The sequence below is a fragment of the Heterodontus francisci genome, unplaced genomic scaffold (assembly GCF_036365525.1).
Source record: "Heterodontus francisci isolate sHetFra1 unplaced genomic scaffold, sHetFra1.hap1 HAP1_SCAFFOLD_492, whole genome shotgun sequence".
Classification (NCBI taxonomy): Eukaryota; Metazoa; Chordata; class Chondrichthyes; order Heterodontiformes; family Heterodontidae; genus Heterodontus; species Heterodontus francisci.
Genome location: NW_027140618.1, coordinates 492,869 through 508,398, shown reverse-complemented (window position 1 = coordinate 508,398; position 15,530 = coordinate 492,869). Strand labels below are relative to the sequence as shown.

The following is a 15,530-nucleotide window of genomic DNA, read 5'->3' as shown; positions in this document are numbered from 1 at the left end:
GGACGAGGGCACCATGTCCTGGTGAAATTCCGGCAGTTAAATCTGTGTCTCTCACCACAGATGCTGCCTAATCACTGCTTTTTATCAGATTTTAAGCAGACTTTAGTGTTGCTCAAATACTTAGAGCTGGCCTTTCACAGCGGCAGATATGTTGGCAGGTGGGAGGGAGTGAGGCCAAACTTTCATATGCTATGATGTTTGATTGCGTGTCTTTGGGTTTCCCACTCGGACATAAGCCTGATAGGCAACTTGGCTTCCAGTCGCATGACGTGTACAGTAGAGCAGGCCGCAGGACAAAGTATGCCCTAAACATGATCCCGATGGGCAGTTGTTCAATCGGCAGCTGTCCAATCCACAACCCCTAAATTTTCCCCTATCCTGAAGGAGTGCTCCGGGAGCACTGGGAGCGTCCAATCCCAGGAAAGTCCAATCCCCGCCACTGGGGTGCTAAGGTACCCGGACTGGGTGGATGTTGGTTCAATCCTTGGTGTATCAGATCCATGATCCAATAGTGGAGGTGTCGATCAGGGTTTAAATTAATTCCAGATCATGAAGGGATTCCAATCCCGGGAGTCAGTTGGCGATTGTCAATTCGGGTGTCTGTGTGCAGACTTTAACGTCTGATGGAGAAACCAGCCCCATCAATGGTAAACCTGTAAAGCAGGTGAAATCGAGGCTTGAAACCTCAGTAAAGTATTTAACATGCTGAACGGCCTCCTGGCTGCGGTTGGTGCTCTTCGCTTGTTAAACCCAGAAGTGGGCAGGTCGGAGGTATTTGAGTTCATGGTTGAGATGTTTAAGATTTAAATGGTGACTTTATTCTAACCCATCTAATCTTGGTTTTGAAATCGAGCTCAGACACGTTGAATGCTTGTTGAGTAATTTCTCTTTCCCCTTCTCTCATGCAGTGAATTTACTGGCGATTTTGATCCTATCACGGGGAAAGTGCGGACTCACCACGTGCAACACTCGCTACCTGATGGCCATGGTGACAGCGGATCTGCTGGTCATTATCACTGATGTCATACTGCAGCGGATCAGTTATTATTATTTCCCAGAATCTTTCCTGAACATCACCCCTGTGTGTAGTGTTATCATTGCCCTCCGTTGTGAAGCCAGAGACAGTTCTGTCCGGTTCACCGTCACTTTCACCTTCGATCGATTTGTGGCCATTTGTTGCCAGAAGCTGAAAACTAAATATTGCACCGAGAAAACTTCAGCTGTGGTTCTAGCAACAACCTGCATCCTGCTCTGTTTACAAAATATCCCTTTCTACTTTATATTTGAACCTGTAGAGATAATAGACAATGTACGATGGGGTTGTTATGTGAAGTCAAGCTATTATACGGAGCCCAGATGGCTGGGATTTGACTGGTTTGATGTGATTTTAACCCCATTGAACCCATTCGTTTTAAATCTGTTGCTCAACACTCTGACAGTCAGACGCATTTTAGTGGCCAGTCGAGTTCGTAAAGAACTGAGGGGTCAATGCAAGGGAGAGAATCGCAGTGACCCAGTGATGGAGAGCAGAAGGAAGTCTGTGATTTTACTCTTTACCATATCCGGCAGCTTCATACTTCTGTGGATGATTTATGTTATATATTTCACAACTTGCAACATTACAGGGACATATCTCGAGGATAATACAGATCCCTTCTGTATCTTTGGACAATTCGGTTTGATGCTGCAGATTCTAAGTTGCTGCATAAACACATTTATTTATGGGACGACACAGTCCAAGTTCAGAGAGCAGGTCAAGAACACAGTGAAATATCCGATTACATCAATTATTGCATTAATTAATAAACTAAACAGTTGATAGAAGCCCAGAGGCAGGTCCCAGTACTTCCAGTCCTTGAAATGTACAGGAACCGACAGCGCCAATGCCTCAGCTTGGTGGCTGCTCGGTTGGAGGAGGACGACTCCCTCATTGGTCCATACTTTAGCTGATAACAGTTCTCTCTGCTCAGCTTCGGTAAGTCTCTCCCTTAAAATCAGCTGTCATCACACGTCCCTTGAATGAAACAAATGTTGATCTCTCTGTCCATGGAATCTCCAATATATTCGTTCCTCTCTAAAGTACTGCAGGTATTGCTAACTTACAGTTCCGTGCCTGTTGATCCCAGATACCCATATTAGAATCCCTCCAATCAAGTTCCGTCCTGCCACGGTTGCAAATCAGCTCTCATTATAGTGACAGGGCATCTACAAGAGAGTCCGTGGTCCGAGGGGCACTGCAACAGGGTCCGGGCACACGGGGGTTCAGCAATGTTTTCCAATGTCCTGGGGGCTCTGGAATGAGGTATGGTGTCACTGCTGCTCTGCAAGGAGTCCTGTGTCCCGGGGGCTCTGCAAGGGGGCCAGGAACCCGGAGGCTCTGCAATGGGCTCCAGGCCAAAGGGGGCTCTCTTAGGAGGTCCGGGGTCCGGGCTCCCGGGGCCTCTGCAATGGGTTCTGGGCACTCGGGGTCTCTGCAAGGTGGTCCGGGTTCCAGGGAGTTCTGCAATGAGATCTGTGCTGTCGTGGGCTCTGCAGCGGGGCCCGGTGCCGCGGGGGTTCTGCAGTGGGGTCTGGTGTCCCGGGGTCTCTGCAGTGGTGTCCGGTGCCCCGTGGGCTCTGCAGTTGGGTCCAGTGTCTCTCGGGCTCTGCAGTGTTGTCCAGTGTCCCGGGGGGTCGGCAGTGGGGTCTGGCGTCACAGCCGCTCTGCAATAGGGACAAGTCTCCCAGTCGCTCTGCAAGGTGGTTTGGTGTCTCGGGGGCTCGGCAATGGGCTCCACGCTCCTGGGAGCTCTCTTAAGGGGATCCGGGGACCGGGCTCCTGGGGCGGCTACAATGGGGTCCGTGCTCTTCGGAGCTCTGCAAGGGAGTCTGGGCTGCCGAGGGCTCTTCAGGGGGGTCCGGACTCCCGGGGGCTCTGCAATTGGATCCAGTGTCCTGGGGTCTCTGCAAAGTGGTCCGTGGTCCTTAGGGCTTTGCAGTGGGTTCCAGGGTTCGGCGCTCTGCAAGGGGGCTGACCTCCAGGGCTGTGCTCGTGGTCTAAGTGAGGGTTTGGTGTGGTGGGGGCTCAAGTTAGTATTGGCAACTGCAGTATAATGGGTCTTTTTTTATTCATTCGTGGGATGTGGGAATTGATGACCAGGTTAGCATTTACTGCGCATCCCTACTTTCCATTGAGAAGGTGGTGGTGAGCTGCCTTCTTGAACTGCAGCAGTACATGTGGTGTACATACACCCACAGTGCTGTTAGGAAGGGAGTTCCAGGACTTTGATGTATCAACAGTGAAGAACAGCGATATAGTTCCAAGTCAGAATGGTACGTGGCTAGGAGGGGACCTTGCAGGTATTGATGTTCCCATGCATCTGCTGCCCTTATCCTTTTAGGTGGTGGAGGCCAAGGGTTTGGAAGTGGCTGTCGAAGTAGCCTTGCTGTGTTGCTGCAGAGCTTCTTGTCTATGGGGCTCACTGATTTGCTCACACTGCTTGAACAGAGGGTGGGCCATCATCAAGATTGGGCTTTGAGGACCATCAGAAGCTCCCCCCGACAATCTTCGCACATCCTCAGCCGCCACTGCAGGTATCCAGATCGGTAGAGCAATTTACAATGGAGGCAAGGGACAAGGTCATAACGACTCATTTACCGTCATCTTGCTATCCATTCTCAGAATGAAATAATAGCAACATTGCAATGCCTTAACAATGTTATGTCCTTATCCATTAGCCGTCCCTGGCAAGCAGCTGCAATACAGCTCGTGACCAGAGTAGATCATATCTTAAACAAAAACAAGAAATGCTGGATTCACTCTTCAGTTCCGAAGAAGGGTCACTGACCCGAAACGTTAACTCTGCTTCTCTTTCCACAGATGCTGCCAGACCTGCTGAGTGAATCCAGCATTTCTTGCTTTTGTTTCAGATTTCCAGCATCCGCAGTATTTTGCTTTTAGATCATATCTTAACGAGGGTTCTCATCACATTGGCATGTTAATGAGGACTGCAGACATTTTGGTTCAGCGCTGAGTGGGGAGAGGTTGTTGGCAGCTCACAATTAAACTTGCATGGCACAGAACCTATGGACAAATAAGCCTAATGATTTGAGCTTTTAATCATTTAACGAAAACACATAAGCTTCACCCATGAGATCGAAAGTGTGGCTATGTGCTCTTCATAATTCATTTACAGGTGCTGCTACACAGTGTGACCTCACCAGCAGCAGCTGGAATGGAGGCATGTTGCTGATCAGGGTGACCTTGCGCCTGTGATGACTTTGGGGAGCGTCATCTGGCTTCCTGCGACCTGGAAAATTAAAAAAAAAGCCACAATCTGAAAAACCAGCAAGAAAATCACAAGGAAATTGCAAGCAGAAGAAACGTCAGGAACGTCGGTTTTTTACCAGTTTCCCCTCGCAACGAAAAAAGCTAACTTCAGAAATTAAGCTGCCTTCATTTATATCCCACAGTGCAAGAGAAAATTGCAAGAGAAGAGGTATTCCCAACGCTCTCGGCATTTCCAGTCAGTGATCTCCTGTTTGGACTTTGTAATAATTAAAAGTACGCTAGTTTTAATTGAAATCTATGTTAGCTTTTATTTCCACTAAATTTCTATTTCGTAAATGGTCTGCCTTTTTATGCCTTCTACCTTTCCTTCTATGTGTGCGAGTGTGTGTTGCGAAGTTAATCCCTCTTCCCGAGATTAAGAATGAGCGTTAATAAACCTTGCTTCTTCGTTTTAACTTCAACAACTGAGTTGTTGTTGAGGTTGTTTACGCATCAGGGTTTAAGGGGGGGAAAAAATCAAGCATAGTCTCTTTATGGACAGATAAAATGCAGAAAAAGGTTTCAAAAAAGAAATCAATTAACTACCTGTCAGTAACACGTTGACGATGGAGATGAGGCAATTCTTATCTCAGATGCTGTTAACCTTTGGAATTCTCTTCCCCACATAGAAGTGAAGGCTGTATCATTGAATATATTCAAAGCTGGGTTGGACAGACATTTAGTCTACAAGGGAGTCAAGCGTTATGGCGGCAGGCAGGAAAGTGGTTTTAAACCCACAATCAGATCAGCCATGATCTCATTGAATAGCGGAGCAGTCTTGAGGTTCCAAATTGCGGTGACCTGCTTCAATTTTTTTATGATCCTTAGGAAATATAAAATAAATATAATTTTGTGTTTTCCTCATGTCTGATATTTTTATGGTGCCTTGCCTGGTTTATTGTTCACTTTCCATGCAATCCTCTTAAGCTGTCCATTCAGTATTGGTTTGGAATTGTGTTGAATGAAAGGATTGGATAGACTCATGGAAATCATTTGAAATCTGTAAATGAATCAGTTTCCAAATTACATCATTCTTGTCAGACCGAACGATTTGTGCCATCTGTTATTCCTAACGTTTGTTAAAATTATCATTGTTTTGGTTTGTGGAGTTTCAATTTACATCTCTCCCATACCTGGTTGGAAGTAGATTGGTGCATGAAGAATATTCGACAGTGAATGGTTAATGCTGCTGCTCAGTGACTGGAATTAATGTTACTCAGCCTGGAACCAAGATATCTCTGCTTCTTATTCATTCCAGCAAGTTAAGAAAAACAGAATTACAAAATTCTCTCATTAGCATTTCTTCGATCACAGAACATGTTTTAACAAATCCCCAAACTAAAAGTCAGTTCAGTTCAACAATTCAAACCTTATTAATTCAATCATTATATTCCCTGACTGTAGGAAGGAAGAAATATAACCATGGCTGGGACTGTAACCTGTCTTGTTTAACACTGACATTCAGGCTCACTGTTACGGAATGGGTGGTGGGGGGCACTTCAAAGGGGTCGTGTTGGACAGAGTAAAAAAGAAGTATGAACCAGATTTTCAGAAATGTCGGCAAATCTTTCACAGAAATCTCCCTCCGCCTCCCACCTTAATAACCACCATGATGCATGATTTCTCCATTATTAGGAAACCGGGCATTTGCACAATGATTCAGTATAGAAAGACGGTTAAAATGTGAATCCATCAAAGGTGCAACTTGCAATGGTGAAAATCTGTTATGCTACTTTGTCAGCACTAGAATTTAACTAGCAACGTTCCACCTCATAGTTTGCATTTCTAATCTAGCTCAGTGTAGCTGATTCCCACATATAACCTTCACTGGATGGCCTTTCCTGCTTCTATTTCTTATGTTCTTATGTGTGACATGAAAATCTCATAGCTTTGCACAGAGAGTTCAAACATATAATGATGTGAATTGAATTATTGTCGTGAGCAGATACTTGCAAAATACTTAGAAGATATTCCATGAAATTAAATATTGGAACGAATCGTGTGTGCATGGTGTTCTCAGCTGACTGGAACTAAGAACAAACAGAAACAATTAGTTCTCAGAGAGAATGACATTCGTTGCAGTCATTTAATAACTGGAATTAACTCATTTTACTCTGGCCAGTTTTACATAAAATAGAAATATATATACATATAAATTGTCAGATATTTCACGTCGCTGATTTGAACTCGCCAATGTAATGAATGTTATTTCACTAAATATTCGGAAAAGCAATTAATATAAGATCTGCAGTCTGATAGCACTGGTGGCAAAGGAGAGCAACTTTCAGCTGCAGGTTTCATATAATTGCAGTCGTAAATTGTTATTTCAGCAAATGTCAATGCAATTCGTATTGGATGTATTTACACTCAGATATTGTCCCTGAACTATGGAGCAGGTCAGCTCGACTTAAGAATTATGAGAAATAAACAACAATGTAGCAGGAGTAGACGATATGGCCCTTAGAGCCCGCTCCGCAATTCAATAAGCTCACAAATTAAACTGTCTGGTAGTGCACAAACTAATGACCAATTTGGTACAGGAAAGTTGCAGTGTTCAGAGACTGATCTTTGGTAGAATTGAATTGTCCTAATTGTCATTCCCAAATATAGATCTTTAAATAAACTGTGATGTGCAATAAACATGGGCAGGAATAAGGCCTGTATCTGCTGTGTGCAACTGTCTGGCACTAATAGGATGATGTAATTTGAGAGCTTTCCCTGCAACTGAAACAACAGAAGTCATCGCTTGTCGCAGAAAATGCAAAATTTGATCGTCATTTGGAAATGTCACTGACTTCACATCTGCAGTCAGGACAAATCCAGATATATCATCGAATTCATCTGTAATGTAACTGCTGATCCAGTTGTATCACTCACCTGGTTTGTACTGTAACTACTCACCGAGATATATTAATCACTTCATTTGTATTGCAACGACCCATCCAGACATATCACTAAATTCACCAGGACTCTAACTACACATCCCTAAGAATTTTTGAAAAATGCTACCACATTACAGCGATCAGTTCCAAATGTTAGCCACGCGACCAGCTTGACAACTTGCTCTTCATGTTCTTCAAAGGCCTTTCTGACCAAAAGCCCAGCTCTTCCAATGCAACCAGTGCACTTCTGCAAGCCATCTTTAAATGATGTGCCGTTGAAATTGGGGGCCAGGTCTCAAACATACCTGAGATGCTGAGGGTTCAATTGCAGTCAGTTCCTCACAAGCAGGTGACACTTTCAGTTCTGCAGAGTATCTCAATATTGCCCTCACACAGTCAGAAACGGTTGCGTCCTGTCTGCTCACTTATCCAGTCCCTTTGGGCAAGTATGTCACTGATGTCTGGAGATACCTGGCCGAGGACACAGAATGTGCTGTGAGTGCAATGGGAGAGCTGCTGGATATTACCATTTGGGATCAAGGGAACCTGTCCCATCAAAGAGAACGTGACACAGGATTCAATTCTCAATCCTTGGCTACAATATGTGGGCTGCAGCAGCTGGCAAGTCACCCCAAGTCAGAAAAGGCTGTGACTACATTTTACCCACCGTAGGTTAGTGCCTTCCTCATTCATCTAAGCTCTAGGGTTAATATGGCTCTACTCAATGGTTGGCCAATCAGAACAGTGAGACTTTACAGTTGCTGTTCAACCATCTGAAAGTTTCAGTGTGAGTGTAAACTGTGAAGATGCACAAAAGTAACAGCTCACTCAAGCAAATAATGAAGCCACGCTTAATAACATGGTGGAAAGCGGAGAATGGGAACTGATGGTGCATATCTGCAGGTCCCACAAGGGGGTTTGTCCTGCTGGTCAGGAAAATAGCGAAATGTGCTGGCCCTAGTCTGACGGGCATTGTTAAACAGCTGTCAGGGGCGGGGGGTTATACCATGCAAGAATGCCAGACAGTCACAGTGCCTTCCTTCTTTGGAGAGCTGCTAAAATCGCCACTGCTTTCACAGCTGCAGCTCACAGACACTCTGGTGAACACGTTGTTCAACTGTTTTCTCTCTGCTTCTCCAGTTGCCCAGTTTCTGTGTGTCAGAGGCTTGTACAATGTTAAAATTGGAACACATCACAAGTTTGAAAGATGGTGTCTCAGTTTGCTGGGGAATATGCAGGACCGGAATGAGGTGCTAATATTTGAGATACTGACGTGCCTACCTAAGCACTCAATACATCTGAGGGCAATCACCATCCAACTCTTAGTAGAGGAACTTCTGGTCAGCATTTAACCTCTCTCCAAGGTGGAATGTGATTCAGTGCAGCTGAGGCATTCAGCATGTTGGGGATCTTGAAATAATGTGGAATCGGAGGTTCCAGATCCACCTTACTCTGGCATATCCATTCCAACCTGGTGAGTTTGTTGTTGTACCTGGATGGAAAGAGTGAGGAGGTCAGCAGGGTTTGCAGTTTAACACCGCAGTGACTCTTCCCACTTACTGGATCTGACAATGCTGCTTTTTTGATTGAAAAATATCAGAAGGAGGCCACCAGGAGCTACATAGAATTCCTCAATGACCTTTTCCGGAAATTGTTTCACGACTTCCCAAACGGATCAGCTCATGCAGCACAGATTGTGAGGCTGACTGCAGACTAACCATACAGGACAGCAAATTTCTCCAGCCCCTCTCCCTCTTAACAGCAAACTCATCAATCATTGGAGCAACTGTGATGCTGAGTTGACATCTTTGGGGAACAGGAGTCTCAGTATCGGCTCACGGACAGCTAGTCCTGAGCTAAGGAGTCTGGATGCCTCCTCCCTGCCTCCTCCTCCTCCTCTCTCTCTTCCTTCTACTCCCTCTGTGAACAGCTTCCCCTCGCTACTGCCTCTGCAGCATTTTCAAAGCGTGCTACACCCCAGGAGGTGCTGCAGATGCAGCCCCCATTACTGAAGCAGTCTCGCACCTGACAGGCCTTTCAACATCTCTCACCTCCTCCTCATGATCCAGCACTACTTCCTTCAAAATCCAAAATCTTTAGTAAATCTCCTCCAACAACAATCAAAACAGAATTTCTACTAACTCGTGAGCAGAAAAATAAATCAAGAGGACCTGACCTGGAAGATGGATGGTTTTCCCTTTAACTAACGCTGATTAGCTGGATGCTGGGTGGATCGCTCGAGCAGCTGAACGCAGGTTCAGTTAAAAGAGAAACGTTAGCTGGACGTGTGAGGACAAAAATGGCAAGTTGTGCATCAAAATCAGCTTTAGAGGCTGTTTAACCTCATGATGTGCCCGCTCTGCATGTTTTCCGCAAACCCACACCAGCACACTTCCATCCAGAATTTCTGTAACCCTGGAACCAGCAGTGCTTCAGAGCCTAGTTTCACAGCTCTCTGTGTTTATTCACACTTCTCTGTAATTGTGTCAACACTGTGTGCTGAATTTTATGGGCCCCACTGAGATGGGTTCAAAGGCGGGTGTGGGAATCCGATGGAAAGCAGGGGGCGGAGCACCTGTCGGCTCCCCTTCGCAATGTCATTTTATGGGGCGGGATAGGCTGAGGAAGGCCAATCGAGGCCTTTAGGCGGCCTACTGTCAGGCGCTTATGGGCCTCTTCTGCGCCACTGGGGTTTAACCATCGGTGGCAGGGTGCTTCTGCCATGTGCTCAGGTTACCCAATAAAATGAGGCGCCCTCCCTGCAGGCATGGAGGCCCCTCCTCCCTTGGCAATCTGTCGCCCATTGCGGACGCTTACTGGAAAATCATGCACCTCGCTGAACACCCTTTTTCCTGCCCTAAACGTTCACCCTCCACCATGCAGCCACTGCTGGGAGTTTCTGGACAGATCCCGGTGATCCTGCCTCACTCACCTGAGGTCCGAGTGTCCAGCGTTGAGTCCAAGGCCCAAGCCTTTGCAGTACTAGCAGTGGCCATTGCTCCAAGTAATGCTGCAAAAACTATAGAGATGGCAGTCCTGTGATTCGCCAGAAACTCTTGGAAGCTTAATCCCCATCTTTAAAGTGACACATATGCTGATGCCAAGCTTTTAATTGGCTTGACACAATCACAACGGGGGCCATCAAATGGCCAAGTGCCGATTTCTCTGTCTTTTTAATCCCTCCACCAGGTGTCCGGCCATCTACATAAAATTCAGCGCCGTGATTGTGCCCTGGTCTGTCAGCTGTCTACGTTTAGAAACACTTCAGTTTATATCACAGTGTCCAACACTGTGAGGCCTCCCTTAGTCTGTCAGCTTTCTGTGTATATAAAAACTTCAGTGTCTATCACTGTGTCCAACAGTTTGAGGTCTTTTTTTGTCTGTTTGTGAATGGTGTCATAGGGTTATGATACTGGATTAGTAATTTACTGATCTCGACTCAAGATCTGCAGATTTAGATTCAAATCCCATCGCAATAGTTGAGGACTTTAATTTCAGTTCTTCAGATATATCTGGAATGAAATATTTATCTGACTAAAAGCGACAATGAAACTACCTGATTGTTGTAAAAAAAAAAACCTTGCTGTTTCATAATGTCCTTTTGGGAAGGAAATCTGCTGTCCTTACCCGGTCTGGCCTAGATGTGACTCCAGACCAGGGCAAGTGTGGTAGTCTCTTAACTGCCCTCGAAAATGGCCGATCAAGCCACTCAGTTATATTCAAGAAGGTGGCTCCCCAAAACCTTCTCAGGGGTTATTAGGGCTGGGTAATAAATGCTGGTGTCGACAGCAACACTTACATCCAATGATTGAATTAAACAAAGCACAGTGGGCTGGAAGCTGGTCTTTCCAGCTTTTTGGTGGTGATTCCATCTGTAAGGTTGGATATTGCTCAATGGCCTCATTTCTATGACATTATCGTGGCCCAGAGCAGATGCTGCATTACTCGCTGTAACTGCACACTGCAAAAGATTGACAGACATCCTGAACAAACCATATATTCCAAGCAGTAATAAATTGTAGGGTGCTGGATAATCGCTGTGAAAGACTCAGTCTGAAGCGAGATGTCCCTGTTCACCAGGGATAGGGTTCAGTGACAAAGCCCTGCAGGCACTCGTGACACAAGTGGAGACCTGGGGAGGCTTCATGAATCCGACTGGAGTCGGGAATCCCTGAGGCAGAACCTTGCAATGGAATGACAGAGAGTGACAAGGGCAGACAATGTCCAGAGTGTGGTTTTCAGACAATGGCAGCAGTGCCGGTAAAACCTTCCTGACCTCATTTGGGTGGTCAAGGTAGGGAATTCATCTGCACATCACACGTCCGAGGCAGCAGAGCACCCAGCTCTCACACTGCTCAATGTACGGCACACCCATTACTCAGGCAACAGAACTCCCTGACACTCAGGACTCACCCCTAACTTCTTTATACTAAACGTCACGCACACACACACACCAATACTGACAACAGCACACGTGCCTCTACACAACTCTGCAAACCTACAGTTAAACAAACAAGGCAGGCACGTTACCCAGCCACACCGACACGCAGTTACTGACAGCCTTCTTTCAGGAGAAGGTTACCCAAACGAGCGGGTAAACCAGATGACGGGCGGGGACACTTGCATCCCCTCAGCGTCCTGGAGTAGATGCTACAATGACGCATCAGTACAAATGCCACAGATCTCTTCATCTCTATCTTTTTGTATGCCACTCCGTATCCCTCTCTTCATCTATCTTTCTGCACCCTGCTCCATCTCTCTGTCTCTCTCTCTCTCTCTTTCCACTGCTCACACTGTGTCTCTCTATCAACCTTTCTCAACGTCCCACTGTCCCTCGTTCTCTCTCTGCCACCCACGCTCTCTCTGATTCTCTCTGTCTCGTTCAATTTCCTCTCACTCTCTGTCACTCACCCTGTTCGTCTCCCTCTTTCAGTCATTCTGTTTCTCTCTCCTCCCATTCTCACTCCCTCTGTCACACCCTTACTGCCTTTCTATGTCTATCTGTCTGTCTGCCACTTTCTGTATCTCTGGATCTGTCTCTCTCTTTGTCTCTCTCCGCGTCTCTCTGCCTGTCTGTCTGTTTGCCTCTCTCTCGCACTCCGTGTCTCTCTCTACCTCTTTATCTCTCTCCACGCCTCTGTCCATGTCTCTCTCTGTCTGTGTGTCACCCTTTATCTCTTTCTGTGTCTCTCTCCACGTATCTCTCCGTCTCTCTATGATGCATTCTGAGAAGTTAAACCAGGACAGGACAGATACAGTGAATGGCAGGGCCCCGGGGAGTGTTCTTGAGCAGAGAGACCTTAGGGTGCAAGTACATAGCTTCCTGAAAGTGGCAACAGAAGTAGACAGGATGGTGAAGACGGTGTATGGCATGCTTGCCTTCATCGGCCGAAGAAAAATCTAATTTAACAATTAACTGGCACATTTTACACTCTGCAATAGATATTATGCCAAATTGAACAATTAACCAGAATATTAACCCCAGTGCATTATTAATGACATCCAATTTAACAATTAACTGGAACGTTTTACAGTCTGTATCAGATATGATGCCTAATTTAACACTTAACCAGAATATTATTCTCTGTGTATTATTGATGACATCCAATTTTACAATTAACTGGAATGTTTTACACTCTGTATTAGTTGTCTTGTCCAATTTAAAAAGTAATCAGAATATTTTATACTGTGTCTCAGGGATGACATCAAATTTAACAATTAACTGCAACGTTTTACACATTCTATTAGTTGTCATGTATAATTTAACAATTAACAAGAATATCATCACCTATGTATCAGGAATGACATTACACTTGACAATATATTAGAATTGTAAGCACTCTACACTCGTCATTATGTGTAATTTAGCCATTAACCAGAATATGACAACTTGTGTGTTCGGGATGATATCTAATTTAACAGTTAACTGGAACATTTTACACTTTATATTTGTTAATCATGCTTAATTTAACAGTTGACCACAATATTACACCCTGTGTATTCGGGATGGCGTCCAATCTAAAAATGAACTGGAATAATTCATTCTCTATATCAGTTAACTTTCCTCATTTCACAAATGACAAGGATTTTCACCCTCTGTCTTCGGGATGACAACGAATTTAACAATTAGCTGCGACGTTTTGCGCTCCAAATTAGTTATCATGCATTATTTAACACTGATCCAGAATATCACCCCATGTGTATTTGGGATGACATTGAATTTGACAACTAGCTGGAAGGTTTCACACTCCATTAGTTATCTTGGCCAATTTAACAATTAACCAGAATATTATATCCTGTGTATTAGTGATGGCATCTATTCTAACAAATAACTGGAATATCTTACACCCGATATGAGTTATAATGCCTAATTTAACAATTAATCTGAATATTATATCCTGTGTATTAGTTCTTTTCTTTTGGGCCTCCTTATCTCGGGAGACAATGGATACGCGCCTGGAGGTGGTCAGTGGTTCGTGAAGCAGCGCCTGGAGTGGCTATAAAGGCCAATTCTGGAGTGACAGGCTCTTCCACAGGTGCTGCAGAGAAATTTGTTTGTCGGGGCTGTTGCACAGTTGGCTCTCCCCTTGCGCCTCTGTCTTTTTTCCTGCCAACTACTAAGTCTCTTCGACTCGCCACAATTTAGCCCTGTCTTTATGGCTGCCCGCCAGCTCTGGCGAATGCTGGCACCTGACTCCCACGACTTGTGATCAATGTCACACGATTTCATGTCGCGTTTGCAGACGTCTTTATAGCGGAGACATGGACGGCCGGTGGGTCTGATACCAGTGGCGAGCTCGCTGTACAATGTGTCTTTGGGGATCCTGCCATCTTCCATGCGGCTCAAATGGCCAAGCCATCTCAAGCGCCGCTGACTCAGTAGTGTGTATAAGCTGGGGGTGTTGGCCGCTTCAAGGACTTCTGTGTTGGAGAAAAAGTCCTGCCACCTGATGCCAAGTATTCTTCGAAGGCAGCAAAGATGGAATGAATTGATACGTCGCTCTTGGCTGGCATACGTTGTCCAGGCCTCGCTGCCAGAGAGCAAGGTACTGAGGACACAGGCCTGATACACTCGGACTTTTGTGTTCTGTGTCAGTGCGCCATTTTCCCATACTCTCTTGGCCAGTCTGGACATAGCAGTGGAAGCCTTACCCATGCGCTTGTTGATTTCTGCATCTAGAGACAGGTTACTGGTGATCGTTGAGCCTAGGTAGGTGAACTCGTGAACCACTTCCAGAGCGTGGTCGCCAATATTGATGGATGGAGCATTTCTGACATCCTGCCCCATGATGTTCGTTTTCTTGAGGCTGATGGTTAGGCCAAATTCATTGCAGGCAGACGCAAACCTGTCGATGAGACTCTGCAGGCACTCTTCAGTGTGAGATGTTAAAGCAGCATCGTCAGCAAATAGGAGTTCTCTGATGAGGACTTTCCGTACTTTGGACTTCGCTCTTAGACGGGCAAGGTTGAACAACCTGCCCCCTGATCTTGTGTGGAGGAAAATTCCTTCTTCAGAGGATTTGAACGCATGTGAAAGCAGCAGGGAGAAGAAAATCCCAAAAAGTGTGGGTGCGAGAACACAGCCCTGTTTCACACCACTCAGGATAGGAAAGGGCTCTGATGAGGAACCATCATGTTGAATTGTGCCTTTCATATTGTCATGGAATGAGGTGATGATACTTAGTAGCTTTGGTGGACATCCGATCTTTTCTAGTAGTCCGAAGAGACCACGTCTGCTGACGAGGTCAAAGGCTTTGGTGAGATCAATGAAAGCAATGTAGAGCGGCATCTGTTGTTCACGGCATTTCTCCTGTATCTGACGAAGGGAGAACAGCATGTCAATGGTCGATCTCTCTGCACGAAAGCCACACTGTGCCTCAGGGTAGACGCGATTGTCCAGCTTCTGGAGCCGGTTCAGAGCGACTCGAGCAAAGACTTTCCCCACTATGCTGAGCAGGGAGATTCCACGGTAGTTGTTGCAGTCACCGCGGTCACCTTTGTTTTTATAGAGGGTGATGATGTTGGCAACGGGCATGTCCTGGGGTACTGCTCCCTCGTTCCAGCACAGGCATAGCAGTTCATGTAGTGCTGAGTGTATAGCAGGCTTGGCACTCTTGATTATTTCAGGGGCAATGCTGTCCTTCCCAGGGGCTTTTCTGCTGGCTAGGGAATCAATGGCATCACTGAGTTCCGATTTGGTTGGCTGTATGTCCAGCTCATCCATGACTGGTAGAGGCTTGGCTGCATTGAGGGCAGTCTCAGTGACAGCATTCTCCCTGGAGTACAGTTCTAGGTAGTGCTCAACCCAGCGGTCCATCTGTTTGCGTTTGTCAGTGATT

General features: G+C 45.8%; 1 protein-coding gene across 1 annotated transcript; it reads left to right on the top strand.

Annotated features, from left to right (window-relative positions):
* Nucleotides 1-264: 264 nt before the first annotated feature.
* LOC137360262 (probable G-protein coupled receptor 139) lies at nucleotides 265-1,819 on the top strand. The gene is made up of 2 exons (XM_068025763.1): nucleotides 265-298; nucleotides 909-1,819. Exons 1-2 carry the CDS (start codon nucleotides 265-267, stop codon nucleotides 1,817-1,819), a joined length of 945 nt encoding a protein of 314 aa, XP_067881864.1.
* Nucleotides 1,820-15,530: the final 13,711 nt, after the last annotated feature.